At 37.5% G+C, this 16,331-nt stretch overlaps 1 protein-coding gene across 1 annotated transcript in view; it reads left to right on the forward strand.

Moving 5' to 3' along the window:
• DNAH11 (dynein axonemal heavy chain 11) overlaps nucleotides 1-16,331 on the forward strand; it is a 357,421-nt gene that overhangs the window by 124,663 nt on the left and 216,427 nt on the right. The window contains exons 31-35 of the mRNA XM_012804394.2: nucleotides 103-234; nucleotides 2,447-2,607; nucleotides 5,734-5,890; nucleotides 6,017-6,162; nucleotides 9,037-9,153. Of these exons, the coding sequence (XP_012659848.1) occupies nucleotides 103-234; nucleotides 2,447-2,607; nucleotides 5,734-5,890; nucleotides 6,017-6,162; nucleotides 9,037-9,153 (713 nt within the window). The remainder of the gene's footprint in view (nucleotides 1-102; nucleotides 235-2,446; nucleotides 2,608-5,733; nucleotides 5,891-6,016; nucleotides 6,163-9,036; nucleotides 9,154-16,331) is intronic.

Genomic DNA, 16,331 nt, shown 5'->3' on the forward strand with positions numbered 1-16,331 from the left:
ACTTGTAAACTAAAGCATTCCTTACAAATATGAAGAATATTGGGTTGTTGGATTCTATATTTATAACCTTTTCTTCCTTTTATAAAAAAAAATTCCTTATAGCTTTCTCAGTTGAATACACTGATTACACTTTTGCTGGGAGAACTTCCACCTGGGGACAGGCAGAAGATTATGACAATTTGTACCATAGATGTCCATGCCAGAGATGTGGTGGCAAAACTGATTTCTCAGAAGGCAAGTGGCTCGTGGAATTTTATGTATTTGCTGTTGTTTCCTGAAAGAAGTGTTTATCGTCAGAGTATTTCCCAAAAAGTCACTGTTGTTCTTTGCTTAAAGTTTGTGTATTTTAATTAGTCCTGAAAAGTAGTAATTTGGGGCATGTTCGATCTGGGTTAGCTAATCTATTATCCTGATGAGAGACTCGCAAAGTGATATCCCAAAGGCTTTTGCCAAGTAGGGAGCCTCAGATTATCTAAAATAATCCAGATGGAAGAGCTGTGAGAATTCACCATGTTATCTCTCTGTGCCTAATCACCTTGGGCCATTGGCCTGTGAGTCTCACCTCTGTGACTTATACAGCCAACAGTAATAAGATGGTGTATGTATCAAACCATCTCTGTGTGCCTTTGATACATCTCCCCTTCAAGAAAGAAGTGTTGGTCATAATTCCAGATGGTTGCTTGGGTCAGCCTTTGTGTTTTCCTTTCACACCTAGACATTTACTTCTTTAAAAGAAGCAATTTTTAATCCTCTCCATGTATTAATAACTTTCCTTCTCTATCCTTTTAAAAAGACTGCATGTTCCTTAGATACTGGCAGTTTTTCATGTAAAAGAAAAATTTTCTCACCTATCTTGCCAAAACAAATTTCCACTGACAAATGTCAGAAGCATGCGTGTCTACTGAACAACGTTGACGCCTCATGACCATCACCCACTTCCTCTGATCTTTTAAGGGGTTGGTGGTATAATTCCTTTCCCAATTCAGACACATGCATGTATTGTGAAATGTGTTCTATTGTTTTTCTACTATTTATTTTCTCAATTTATTAAAGTCAAAGTGAATTTTAATTATCTCCACAAAGAGCAAGTAAAGACTTCTTCATGTAAGCTATAAACATAAATATTCCTTGATCTAGTTGCAGGACCATTAGTGAGCAGCATTCTTTAATTGTTAATCTAAGACTAATCCTTGCAAAACATGACATTCTCATTTTGATAATACTGCTCCTTGAATATGACCTGGTACCTTCTTATATATTTTATTCAGTTTTTACAGCCTGGTGATTTTCTTGCAGTAGGATGAACTACTGTTTGAAATATGTCCTTTATTTTGTATTAAAAGAGATAATTTGTCTGTTTTTCAACCATCTAAAATACATAAGTATATAATGCTGAAACGTATGTAGTCATCAGATAAATTAGTAGACAATAATCTTGGTGATTTCTAGTGATTCTCCAGAAACCCTAAGGTCATATATACCTTGAAAGAGATGAGAAAAAAAATTTTTTTACCTGGAAGAATGCGTGGAATTGAATAAGATGGAAAACAATAGAAATGAAAAATATTGTTATTGATATGACAAAAAAAAATGAAGTAGAAATCTGTATATTAAAAGCAGAATGTTTTAGCATGAATTTTATCAAAAGTTAGTTTGTTATATCTCCAACAAGCAGAAAATATGGATTGTGTCTTTTTTTTTTTTTTTTTTTTGGCCAGGGCTAGGTTTGAACCTGCCACCTCTGGCATATGGGGCCAGCGCCCTACCCCTTTGAACCACAGGCACTGCCCTGGATATGTGTCATTTTAATATAGGTAGCATATTTTTCTTTTTTTTCTTTCTTTCTTTCTTTTTTTTTTTTTTTTTTTTGAGACAGCCTCAAGCTATCCCCCTGGGTAGAGTGTCGTGGCATCCCAGCTCACAGCAACCTCCAACTCCTGAGCTCAAGCGAGTCTCCTGCCTCAGCCTCCCAAGTAGCTGGGACCACAGGCACCTGCCACAACGCCTGGCTATTCTTTGGCTGCAGCCATCATTGTTGTTTGGTGGGCCTGGGCTGGATTCGAACCCAGCACCTTAGATGTATGTGGCTGGTGCCTTAGCCACTTGAGCCACAGGCGCCAAGCCAGCATATTTTTCTATATGACTTCAGTAATATGAGTAAAAAATACAAAAATTATCTAATTTCCCTGGGGTGATTCATAAAAGGGGAAAAAACATTGCTTGAACAAATTGACATTATGTTACTTAAAAGCTAGTTTCCAATAACTTTTATTATATATTCCTGATTAAGTCTTCAACCCTCTATATGCATTTACAATCTGCAATTGTTTACAAGAGATTTCCTATTTGTTAGAATTTTAGAAATAAAACGTGAACCCATAGAGTTGATCAGATTAATAAATGTGTCAGCTCAACATCATTGGTGTCTCATGTGAAATGATTTTAGGTTGTCAGTCCCCAAGCTTTTGCCTGGCTGTCTCAACTTCGTCACCGGTGGGAAGACACCCAGAAGCACTGCTTTGTTAATATTTGTGATGCCCAGTTCCAGTATTTCTACGAATATTTAGGAAATAGTCCTCGACTAGTGATCACTCCTCTGACCGACAGGTAACAATTACAAGTTGGAGTGAGATGGGAGAAACCAAGCCAAAAAAAAATAAAAACCTCCCCCAGCCACGGACAGAGATCTGTAAGAAAGAAAAGGAAGGAATGGGAGAACACAAATTGGGAAACGAAACGAAAGCAGCATGTAGATGAACTAATTTTGTCAGCTAGCGAGTGCTGAGTTTTAGTTAGACAAGGTCAGGAGATTTGAATTAGAGAAATGGAATTACAGATGGCATACAGAGTTCTCATGAAATCCTGAGTGGATTCATATGGCTGTGGCAGCATTTTTGATCACTGAGATCAATCTAAAGCTGGCATCCTGACATCAGGACGTGTCGCCACCTCCTCCCACTTCACGCTGCATCCATTTATGGAAAGCGTGACCATGACCAGGAATTGCCCGTATTCAAATCCATTTTTGAAGAATTACTTACAGTGAAAGGAAGGGAAGAGGGAGAACATACAGTGCATCACATGATTCAACAACTACTTACGAAGTCCTGTGCTGAGTAATATTCCAGTGCTGAGCGGGCAGAGTTCTTGCTGACACAGAGATTGCTTTCTGGGTGAGAGTAGCATGTGAGTGGAGATGAAGAGTTGTAAGCAAATAAGTTACAGTTATTTCAGATGGTAACATATGCCTCGTGCAGTAACAAAAATAGGGTGCTGTGTTAAAAAACGGTCCTGCAGGGAGAGTCTGTTATAATTGAGTGAGAGGGCATTTGAGCCCGGACCCAGCCATGCACATCCTGGGCAGGGAGTACCAGGCAAAGGAAGCACAAAGACTCCAAGGTGGACAGGAGCTCGACCAGTTCAAGGGATAGAACGCATGTGTGGCTCAAGTGTATCAAGGAGGTCAGAGATTGCTATTATGAGAAGTTCGTTGCTGCATGATTCCCAGTAAATATGTACCCAGAATGTCCTAGAAGTATGACTGTGTCACATTGACATGAATTTTCTTGTTTCCAAACTTGATGGGAGAGAGCACATTTAATCTTTGGCTTTCATGAAAGAGAAAGTCCAATATTAAATGACCTTAAGATCGTGGCCCCAGCCCCAGATAGCCACTGGTACCCAAGTACAAGCAGTGTCAGTATGAATCTAGGAGGCCAGGTTGTTAGGGTAGTTCTGAGGAGTTGGTGGGATTCTCTCCTAGCTGTGTGATTGTTCTTGGGCATAGTAATCTCCTTATGATTTTGTCATTTGTGTGTTGTACAGCTTCTACAATTCTGTTTGTCTGATTCGGTTCTCTTTAACTTGTCTCTAACTGAAAGTACACGCCATCTTCATTAGTTAATTTATGTGTTGCTTTCAATGTAAGGGCTGAAAATTCATAGCATGACGAGATTACTTGAGAATAGTTAAAACTGCAAATGTTAGGCACCTGCTGGATGCATGAATGGAGAAGAGAGGCCCAGGGAATGGCAGAAAAAGGGAAGATGTGTTTTAAAGTTGATCAGTATGTGAGAACTGAGAGCTTATGAACTTTTTAATTTAAAAAGTCACTATATGGTTTATTTGGAAGTTAAAAATCAGATGAAGGTCCATGTGATGGTGTGAACAGTATTGTACATTGTTTACACTTTATTCTCCTTTCACTCTTTGGGGTATTTGCTAATTGTTTACATTAGCATAATGACACCTTTCAACCACCTTCATTAGGTCTCATTAGGGTCTCCTTTCACGTGTGGTTCAGAGACTAGGTCACCTAGCTTATACCTGACAGACTGTGCTGGAACACAGGTTAGGAGGACACAGCTAAGCTGTGAGAGAGAGACCCCTGTGCTATAATGGCATAAATAACCCAGAAGCACAGGTCTCAGCGGTGTAACTGTCCAGAGGTGAGTGGCCCAGCAGTGAACACGGCTTCGCATTTGTTTCAGCCAGTGAAAAGGGAAAAGAGAGAGCCCAGGTCAAGTATACCCAAGGAGGTGTCCAAGGAATGGCACACATCATGTCTATGCAAATCCCATTGGTTGGAATTTGATCCCTGGGGCACTCTCACCTGGGAGTGGCCTATAATTACCTCATTTTATGGAGGAGAAAACCCGAGGCATGTTGATTTGAAATGATTGGCTTCTGATGCTTGGCAAAGTCGACATTAGTTCCTGGTCTCCTGTCCTCTACCCTCACGTCTCTCCACTAGGTTCACTGACTGTACTAAGCCAAAGTAATGTATAAACCCAACAAAGCCACAAGTAAAGATTACAGCTATTTGGGGTCCTTGTTGTTTACTTGTCTTTCCCTTTTTCATTCAGTATTAAATTCTGTCTTTTCATAATTTTCTAAGAACCTGTGAGTCTTACCTACAGAAAGAAGTATTATGGTAATTTAACTGCTTGTAATTATACATTCAAAATAAATTCTGAAAATACATTTGATCATCATAAATTGTGTCTTTTTCTTTTTTTAAGCAGTTTTTGGCCAGGGCTGGGTTTGAACCCACCACCTCCAGCATATGAGGCCAGCACCCTACTCCTTTGAGCTACAGGCGCTGCCCATAAATTGTGTCTTTTTATGCTTACTTTATTCATTTGCATACTGTGTATTATATAAATTTATATATCTCATCTTTTAATGTATTCATTAAGTAGCAGTTTAATGCAGTCAGTGTTTGATTCACTCATCATCCAAGATGTCACCTGTGATGTTCTTTTATAAACAATAGCTTGAAATGTTGTATTCCATATACATAGTATCTTTACTTAGAAATATTAGAAATTCAATACCATCACCAGTCGAGTGCTATTTGTATTCAGACACACAGCTCTTAGGAAATGAGACAATAAACAAATAAAGCAATACATTCTTTTCTATATTTTTACACAGAACCTAAAAATAAATTTGGTAGAAAATTTTCTGGCTCGATATTGCCGTGAACAAATCAGAAGTATATGAATGCCTTGTGCTAGTATCCCAAACCCTGGCTTCTTAAGCCTTCCCCCCACCCAAGGAATTAGTTGCCCCTAATGTTTTATAGCAGTGCCTGTAGCTCAAAGGAGTAGGGCGCCGGTCCCATATGCCAGAGGTAGGGGTTCAAACCCAGCCCCTGGCCAAAAACTGCAACAACAACAACAACAAAATCATGTTAGACTGTAATATTTGTGTTTTTTTTATTGCTTAAAGGTGTTACATTACTTTAACTCAATCACTCCATCTAACCATGAGTGGGGCTCCTGCCGGTCCAGCGGGTACAGGAAAAACAGAAACCACCAAGGACCTTGGACGTGCCCTTGGCATGATGGTTTATGTATTCAACTGTTCAGAGCAAATGGACTACAAAGTAAGTTAGTAATAAAACACTCTAATGTGGACAATAATGTGTTCTAACAACATTATTCCTGATTGGGAATGATTCAACTTAAAGCCCCCTTCTGTTAAATTCTGAATGCTTTGCTCCATCATTTAGTCCATAGGAAATATCTACAAGGGATTGGTGCAGACAGGAGCTTGGGGCTGCTTTGATGAGTTCAACCGAATCCCCGTGGAAGTCCTGTCGGTGGTGGCCGTGCAGGTGAAAATGATTCATGATGCCATCAGAAATGGGAGAAAGAGGTGAGTGGCCTGGAAAGAATAACTTGGGATTATGCGGGTAACCTCACCTGCACGGGCTATTGCTGTCTCTCCCTGTCTTATGAAATGGATTAGAGTCCAGTTTATTCTGAGGAATTATTTGGAATACCCTCTCGTTTTTTTATTAGTGGTTTTTAAGTGTTGAGTACAACAAAGGTGTATTACATTGCTTTAAATTCTTAAAAGGCAAACGACTTCTGTGATGCTAAGTCCCATGACCAGTGCTCAGTCCCCATCTTTCTGGGCTCTGGGGGCCTCGGCACAGTCAGACACTTCATGCTGCAGGACACACCTTCTCCAGGTGGGCGTCAGGACCCTCTCCGCTTCTTTCCCCTTATGGCTACTTCCTTACTGTTTTCCCCCATCTATAGAACGGGGAAAACAAGAGTCCTTATCGTAGAGATTACTGTGATGATCATATGTGAATCACTTGGACAAGTGTCTGGACATGGTACCATGATAGTCTTTGCTATTATTACTTTATTATTATTATATCCTAACACATTAATTTCAGACACCCCAGGGCTCAGTCCTTGAACTCATTTTCTCTCTCTCTATTTTTTCTCCCTTGGTGGTTTCATCCAGACCCAGGGGTTTTTTAAAGCCCATGTTTGTGCTGCTGAGTATCAGATGCCTGGACTTCTTTCCCCTGACCTCTGGATTTGCCTCAACAGCTGCCTGTTGGATCCCTCACTCTGCTGCCTCAATGGCTTCTCATATTGAATACCTCCAAAATAAAAACCCAAGTCCTTCCACCAACACCTGCTCTGTTAGGTGTTCCATCCCAGGAGATTATTCCTTCTTGTTCTTTCAGTAACTTGGGCCAAAAACTTTCCAAGTACATCTACAACCTAACTACCTCTCAACATGACACCACACTCCAAAAGGCAAAACATAGCTGGCACTGTTTGATGGCTTAATTTAAGAAATGAATGGCATAGTACACAGTACAGCTCTGGTTCTCTTTGGGACTTTTTTCTTCTTTTTTTTGGTCTGCAGTGCAACCTCCTTTATCTGCCTCCCCATTTGTCGCACGTTTTGGGGTATTTTGCTCAGCTGGCTCTTGTGCACCGGAACATTGTCAATCTCTCAGTCAGGGAAGGGTTATCTGTAGTCTCTTGGAATTGCGAACCTGCCATAGAAGTTTCCAGTTTATCTGTGTATACATCTGGATGTTTCTACCTTCTAGCAGCTTCTCAGTCCTTCCACCACATGGGCCTGGGACACCAGTTTTTATGACCACATGTCCGTTGCCTGGCCTGCCTCTGCTCTAATGCCATGTTAGAGAAGTTCGCTTCTCTCTTCTTACATCCCCAGCCATATTTTATGTCACTTTCAGTAAAAATCTTATTATCTGATGTAACCCAGATGTCATTTGAGGCCATCCTTTCTTATGGAGATTTATGTAACTGATCCATGCAATGATTCTAAAAATTCCCCACCACACTTCCTAATAGTCTCCTCTGCCAGCATGTCCGAGTCCTCTCTCTTCATCCTTGCGCTGATCCATATGCAGAGAGCAAAGCGCCTTCATGATTTCGAGAGTTATTAAATTCACTTTACACTTGAGGGTTTAAGAGATGAAACCATGCTTCCATCACAGAGGCTCCCAGCATCTTGCTGGCTCTCTCTTGGAGGTTCACATCTTCAAATGTGACTCCCCAGGTGATGTACAGTGGGAGGACAGGTAGGAGCCATCTCTCTGGAAGCAGCCTCATCTGGCCTATTTGCCTTCCATAGCTTGACACTCTGGGAAGTGAAGATTTTTCCATTTTTTCATCTTAACTATAAAAAATCCATCTGCTCTTAATTACCTAGTATGTAAGAAGTTCTTACCCTAAACATTGTGGTTTCTTTCTTGGTATTTTTTCCCATCGTTTTGTGATGCAGACCCAGCTCCCTAACCACCTCAGCTCTCCCCATTCTCAACAAGAGGTCGGCCTTCTATCGCCTCTCATTTAGACTCATTTCAAAGTTTTCTTCTATTTGTCTGCCAGTTTGGCATCTATGGCACCTTACCGTTCTGTTGCCCTGGCCTCTCACTGGGGCCCTGTGAGTCTTTTTGAAAATCTTTCCCTGCTTCTCAAATGCCTTCAAAGAAAATAATAGCAATGGTCATAGCTAATGCTTGTCGAGTGTATACCATGCCGTTTTACTCTAAGCCATTTATATTCATAATCTCTGAAATCCACACACAGTCCAATGAGGGGTGTCATTTTATTATCTTTCTTTACTTAACTAGTTGAAGGAACTGAAATGTGAAGAAGGTCACTAACATATCAACAGTGCTGTAGCTGGACTCTGAACTCTTGTAGTCTGGCTCCAGTGCTGACTATCATAACCATATGCTATTCTGTTTCTCAGGAGTACTCAGTAGATATTGGTTGAATAAATGAGAGGAAGGGAAGAAAGAAGAAGAGACAGAGGGCAAGCAAATAGACAAAATAAAACTGAACAGGGGGTCTCCTTCTTTCCTTAACATGGGCATTCTCAGTCTATGCAGTGTCCCACTCAAGAAATTGCAGCCCACAGTGAAGGCAAAAATGCCATCCCCTTTCATTAAATGTTAAAGTAGTCAAATCCCCATTTCTTATGTTCGAGGATACTATGGCTATGCTAAAATTAAAAAAGAATACTTTCCATATTTGTAATTCCTCTGGGGGGAGAGAGCGCGCATATTTTTAATAAACATGCTTCAAAACATTCAAAATATGTAAGCTTGTGAATTTTACAGAAAATCACACAGAACAAACAGCTTCCTAATAATAATTTGCATTTTGCAGTGGTTTGCATTTGTCACTGTGCATTCATATTCAATGAACACATTTAATTTCATCAACATTCTTTTTATGGTAGATTTGTATTTCTTGGGGAAGCTATCACACTGAAGCCATCAGTTGGAATATTTATTACTATGAACCCAGGATATGCTGGTCGCACTGAATTACCGGAAAATCTGAAAGCTCTTTTCAGGCAAGTGCTCTGCTTTGTGGCTCAGCGTCTGGCACACTCACGCCACCTAATGTTGTTTATTTGCACTGTTACATGATTTCTTTTTACTCAGAAATTCCTATGGAAAACCTCTTCTTACTTCTTTGGGATCTTTTTAATAGAGAGAACTTTCTCTCCATGATAAGTTAACCCTTGTGGATTATAATATGAAATCAAAATTCAAAATCAGTACATTAAAAGTTACATGGCACATTGGAATTCTTATTTATTTATTTTAAATTCTTTATTAAATCATAACTGTGTGCATTAATGCATTTATGGGGTACAATGTGCGGTTTGATATGCAATGTGGAATGCTAACATCTAACTGATTAACATAACTGTCTCCTTGCTTACTTATTTGTTATGGTAAAAATATTCATACTCTATTCTTAATAGTTTAGAAATGTATCGTTGCATTATGCACAATGGGTTGGATTCTCCCAAATACCCTCCCTTCTCCCAGCGTCTGCCCTCCCCTCCCCTCTCTGTCCTCTTTCTTTCTGGATTATAGTTATGTTTTGCCATTCATATGAATGTGTAGGTGATTATATACTGATTTCACAGTAGTATTGAATACATTGGATACTTTTTTTCCCATTCTTGAGATACTTTACTAAGAAAAAGACGTTCCGGCTCCATCCAGGTAAACATAAAAGATGTGAAGTCTCCATCTTTTTATGGCTGCATAGTATTCCATGGTTACATTTACCACAATTTGTTAATCCATCGATGGGCACTTGGGTTGCTTCCATGACTTGGCAATTATGACTTGGGCTGCAGTAAACATTCTGGTGCAAATGTGTTTGTTGTAAAATGATTTTTGATAAATACCTAGTAGGAAGATTGTAGAATCAAATGATAGGTACACTTTTAGTTCCTTGAGTGTTCTCTAAACTTCTTTCTGAAAAGGTCATATTAGCTTGCATTTCCACCAGCAGTGTAGAAGTGTTCCCTTCTCTCCACATCCACGCCAACATCTCTACTTTTGGGATTTTGTGATGTGGGCTAATCTTACTGGAGTTAGATGATATCTCAAAGTGGTTTTGATTTGCATTTCTCTGATGATTAAGGATGATGAGCATTTTTTCATGTGTCTGTAGGCCATGCACCTGTCTTCATCAGAGAAGTTTCTGTTCAAGTCTCTTGCCCACATAGAAATGGGATTATTTATTTTTTTCTTGTTGATTACTTTGAGCTCTCTATGGGTTCTAGTTGTAAGACCTCTGTCAGAAGCATAACCTGCAAAAATCTTTTCCCACTCTGATGGCTGTCTTTTTGCTTTATTTACTGAGCTCTTGGCTGTGCAGAAGCTTTCAATATTAGCTCTATTGTTATAGTATTTTTATGAAAACGTGATTTGCACAAATTGCAGAAATATTTGGAAAATAGAGAAAAAGATGAAGAGAAAATAGAGTCACCACCCAGGAATAACAATTGCTACATTTTTCTAGTCTCTTTTAGTATTTATATTTTAAGGAGTTAAGATACTATAGCAGGCATACTTATCTTAGTTATCTTCATTTACTCTTTTGAACATATATTTTGTGACATTATTAAATTCTTTGGAAATATCTTTTTATCATTTTTAAATTTCAAACTATTGTAGGAGTACAAATGTTTTTGTTTACATGGATTACTTTGTTATGCCTGAGTCAGGTTACAAGTGTGCCCATGACCCAAATAGTGTTCACTGTACCCATTAGGTAGGTTTTTGTTCATCCCTCTCCCCCTCCTCTCTCCTACTTGGTTTCCACTGTATTTAACTTCTGTGTACATGTGTGCTCATTGGTTAGATCCAATGCAATAGCAAGTGAGTGTTTGTTTTTCTATTCTTTAGATACTTCACTTAGGATAATGGTCTCCAGGTTCGCCCAAATTGTCACAAAAAGCATTAATTCATCCTTCATGGTTGAGTAGTAGTCCATGGTACACATATGCCACATTTGGTTAATCCACTCATGAAATTTATGGATGCTTGGGTTGGTTCCACAGCTTTGCAATTATGAGTTGTGCTGCAATGAACATTCAAGTGCTGTTGTCTTTTTGATAAAAATTACTTCCTTTCCTTTGGGTAAATACCCAGTAGTGATGATATTGAATCAAATGGTAGGTCTACTTTTAGTTCTTTGATGAATCTCCATACTCTTTTCTAGAGAGGCTGTACTAATTTGCAGTCCCAACAGTGTAAAAGTGCTTCTTTCTCTCTACATTCATGCCAGTATCTCCTGTTTGACTTTTTTTTTTTAAGACAGAGTTTCTTTTTGTCACCCTCAGTAGAGTGACATGGTGTCAGAGCTCACAGCAAGCTCAAACTCTTGGGCTCAAGTGATCCTCTTGCCTCAGCCTCCCAAGTAGCTGGAACTATAGGCACCGGCCACAACGCCTGGCTATTTTTAGAAACAAGGTCTTATTTTTGCCCAGGCTGGTCTTGAACTCAAGCAATCCACCTGCCTCAGCCTTCCAGAGTATTAGGGTCACAAGCATGAGCTACCATGCCTTGGACTTTTTAATAAAAGCCATTTTAACTGGAGTAAGGTGATATTTCATTGTGTTTTTAATTTGCAATTCCTTGATTATCAGTGATATTGAACATTTTTTCATATGTTGATTAGCCATTTGTCTATCTTCTTTTGAAAATACTCTGTTTATATCTTTTGCCCACTTTTTAATAGGGTTGTTTGTTTTTTCCTTGCTGATTTGCTTGAGTTCTTTGTAAATTCTGGTTATTAGTCCTTTATCAGAGGTGTAGATTGTCAATATTTTTTCCCAGTCTGTAGATTGTCTATTTGCTCTGTTGCTTATTTCTTTAGCTTTGCAAAAGCTTTTAATTTAATCAAGTCCTATTTATTTATTTTTGTTGCTGTCATGGTTACCAGTGGGGTCCTCCTCATAAATTCTTTGCCTAAGCCATTATCTAGAAGATTTTCTCCAACATTTTCTTTCAGAATTCTCATGGTTTCATCCCTCAAGTTTAAGTTTATTATCTGGAATGAATTTTTGTGAGTGGTAAGAGATAGGGGTCCTATTTCATTCTTCTGCATGTAGCTATCAAATTTTTCCAGCACAATTTATTGAATAGGGCTTTTTGTTTCTGGAAGATATTGTTGCCTGCTTTGTCAAAGATTGGTTGCCTATGGGTGGATAGTTTTATGTCTGGGTTCTTTATTCTATTCCATTGGTCTGTATCTCTGTTTTTGTGCTAATACCATATGGTTTTGGTTACTAGCCTTATAGTATACAGTCTAGTATTATGATACCTCCAGATTTATTCCTTTTGCTTAACATTGCTTTGGCTCTTTGAGCTATTTTCTGGTTCCAAACAAAGCATGGAATTATTTTTTTCTGGATTTGTGAAATATAACATTGGTATTTTTGATGGGAGTTTCATTGAATCTGTAAATCACTTTTGTAGTAAGGATATTTTAAGAATGTTGATTCTACCAATCCAAGAGTGTGGTATGTTTTTCCTTTGTGTTACCTGCAGTTTTTTCCTCAGTGTTTTGTAGTTCTGTTTGTGGAGTTCTTTCACTTCCTTGGCTAAGTATCTTCATAGGTATTATATTTTCTTTGTTGCTCTTATAAATGATATTAAGTCTTTGATTTGACTCTCAGCTTGACTGTTAATTGATGTATAGAATGTACTGCTTTGTGTACACTGATTTTGTAAGCTGAGACTTTGCTGAATTTATTTATCAATTCCAGGAGTCTCATGGTGGAGTCCGTGGGGTTTTTTAGATATAAGATCATCACATCAACAAAAAACATAAGTTTGACCCTCTCCTTTATTTCTTTCTCTTGCCTGATCGGTCGCCTCTTGGGTGCCAGGACTTCCAGCACCATGTTGAATAGAAGTAGTGAAAAGTGGACACGTTTGTCTTAGTTCAGTTCTTAGGGGAAATTCTTTCAACTTTTTCCCATTCAGTGTGATGTTGGCTGTGTGTTTTTCATATATGGCTTTTATAATTTAGAGATATGTTCCTTCTATGCCTAGTTTGTTGAAGGTTTCTTATCATGAAAGGCTGCTGAATGTTGTCAAATGGTGTTTCTACGTCTATTGAGATGATCATCTGGTCTTTTTTTCTTCTTTTGCTTCTGTGTATGTAGTGAATCACATTTATTGATTTTCATACATCAAACCATCCGTGTACCCTTTTTTAGCTTTGATATCAGGGTGATACAGGCTTCATAGAATGAACTGGGGCAGATCCCCTCCTTCTTGATATTATAGAATAATTTCTGCAGGATGGGTGTACCAGCTCTTCTTTGTAGGTCTGATAAAATTTGGCTGTGAATCCATCTGGTCCAGGATTTTGTTTTGTTGTGTGTATTGTTATTGTTTATTTTGGAAGACTTTTTTTATCACTGCTTCAATCTCTTTATTGGTCTGTTCAGGAATTCAATTTCTTCCTGATTGGGAGGTCTGGGGAAGTGTGTGTTTCCAGGAATTTGTTCATTTCCTCTACATTTTTGAGTTTATGTGTGTAGAGATTTTTATAGTATTTACAGATATGATATTTTGTCTTTCTGTTGTAACAGCTATATTTCTTTTTTCATTTCTGATTGAACTTATTTGGGTCCCTTCTCTGAGATCATACCATGTGTCTTCTCAGACTACAGTGGAACAAAAATAAAAATCAACTCCAAGAGAAACAGTCAATTTTACAAAAAGTCATGAGTATTAACAATCTGCTGCTCAATGATTATTGGGTTAATAATGACATTAAGATGAAAATAAAAAGATTCTTTGCAGCAACTTGGATGAACTGGAGACAATTACTTTGAATGAAGTGTCTAAGGAATAAAAAACAAAACAAATACTACCTTTTCTCACTTATAAGTGTGAGCTAAATAAGGGGTATAAAGTGATATAATATACTTTGGAAACTTAGAATGAGGAGGATGGGAGAGGGTGAGGGATAATATCTACCTACTAGATACAATATATACTATTCTGGTGGCAGATACACTAAAAAGAAAAAAATACAATTTATTGATTTGTTTCAGTTCTTGATTCAAGAACGTTTGCTTAGCTCAAGCTTACAAACTTTCAACTATGTTTTTGTTGCTTTGTAGATTTCATGTGGGTTTACTCTTTTATTCTGTTAATACTGCGAACAATATTGATTTTCAAATGATAAATATTTCTTTAGTTTTGTATTTCTAGGATAAACCCCATTTGATCCAGAGGTGTTATTTTTTATAGGTATGCTGGATTCAACATGTGACTAATGACACTATTTTGTTAAAGATTGTTTTATACTTGTATAAAGAGGGATATTAATCTGTAGCATTTTTCTTATAAAATTTTTGCCTGATTTTGGCATCAGAGTATCTCTGACATCATGAAATGAGTTAGCAAGTGTTCCCTTCTCTATTTTCTGAATAGTTTCTGTATGATTGCTATTATACTTAAGTATAATACTCCTTAAGTATTTGCTAGAATTAATCAGTGAAGCCATCTGGACTGAGAGTTTTCTTTGTAGGGATCTATTGAATAATGAATTCATTTCTTTAATAGACATGGGGTACTTTATATTTCTTATTTCCTTTTGTATTAGTTTTGATAACTTACATCTTTAAAGGAATTTATTTTAGCTAGATTATTGAATTTATTGGCATATATTTCTTCACTCCGTTATCTGCCCAGTGTGGGTAATTTGCATCTTGTCTCTCCCTTTTTTCTTGATTATTTATCAGGTTATTTGGGGGCTTCTTTAGAGTTCACAATATATACCTCTAATTATTCAATGTGCTTTCAAAATAACAATGTATCACTTCATATGTAATGTAAGAACCTCTATGGTTTTTAGTGGTTTATTTCATTTTTTAAGTTTAAAATTTGCTTGCTCATTCATTTGGATATTTAACCATATTTAATTTATATTATCTTCTAATTTTTAAGTATTATTTTTTAAATATTTCATCTAATGAAAATTTCTGTTGGTAGGTAATATGAAACAAGTATTTGTACAGTGTTTTTCTCTAATAGTTAATTATTCCAACATCCAGTATTGAATGTTTTACTTTCCCCATGATAACCACTTTTTCTTAGCATAGTAATTTTATAATGTCTAATTTTCTTGGAAAAAAGTTCTACATGCAGAATAACTGTTCTAGAAATAATTGTGATGATTATGGAATAGTGTTGCTTGAAGACCACAAACCTTTGCAGTATATATATATTTGAGACTTTTCATCCATAACATTTTTTTTATTTGGATTTTTAATTTGAAATTGTCTTGTGATATTTTTATAAGTTTTGTTTAATAATAGTATCATTAATGTTAGGTGTTACTACTTGTGTCATCAAAGTTTAAATGAAAATGTAGGTGATGGACGTATCATTGATGAGTGGGAGCAGCAGGCCTGGGTGTTTGGAGTATCCTGGTGTCACAACTTGCCAACAGTGTAGCCTATGGCACGTGCTTGAACTTTTGGAAACATCAGTCCTCTGTAAAATGTAAATAAGAGGACTAGTCACCTTGTGGAGTGGTGAGAATTAAGTGAGAGAGTCTATAAAAAGACTTACTTCTTTTTTTTCTTCTTTTTCTTTTGTGGCATGAAGTAAGCACTCAGTAAATACTAGTTATCTATGTTAATGTAAGTATAAAATAAGTAAATATGCTAGCCTTTGTTTTCCCCATTTAGTCTTCATCTGCACATCTTCTGTCAAATGATAAAGAACAATAAATGTGATAAAATATGGGGTTCAACCTAGATAAGACAGTCATTCAAAACCTTATGAAAATTAGATGTGTGTGAAGTAGCCTGTAATTATAATTACAAAAGCAGGTAAATAAGTATTATTGGTATATAGTAAGCACATGTCTTTAAGAAGGCTAAAACAATGGGTTTTTTTTTACCTGTATTTACTCATTTCTCCTTTACCCTTGACTTCAGTTGAGCGGAACATTGCAGTCAATGGCAACTGTCTTTGGGAAACAAGTTTTTGGGAAGTCTGCCTCCAAAGGAAAGGGGATTTGAAGCTATGATTTTCTGAATTTTTTATCTTAAAAGTCTATTCAGGGCATCCATATAGGGTCAGAAGAGATTAAACTTTCACTTTTCGCAGATGATATGATAGTATATCTGGAAAACACCAGGGATTCTACTACAAAACTCCTAGAAGTGATCAAGGAATACAGCAGCGTCTCAGG

Source organism: Otolemur garnettii, unplaced genomic scaffold, assembly GCF_000181295.1.
Source record: "Otolemur garnettii isolate 467f Iridium unplaced genomic scaffold, OtoGar3 scaffold00028, whole genome shotgun sequence".
NCBI classification, from domain to species: Eukaryota; Metazoa; Chordata; class Mammalia; order Primates; family Galagidae; genus Otolemur; species Otolemur garnettii.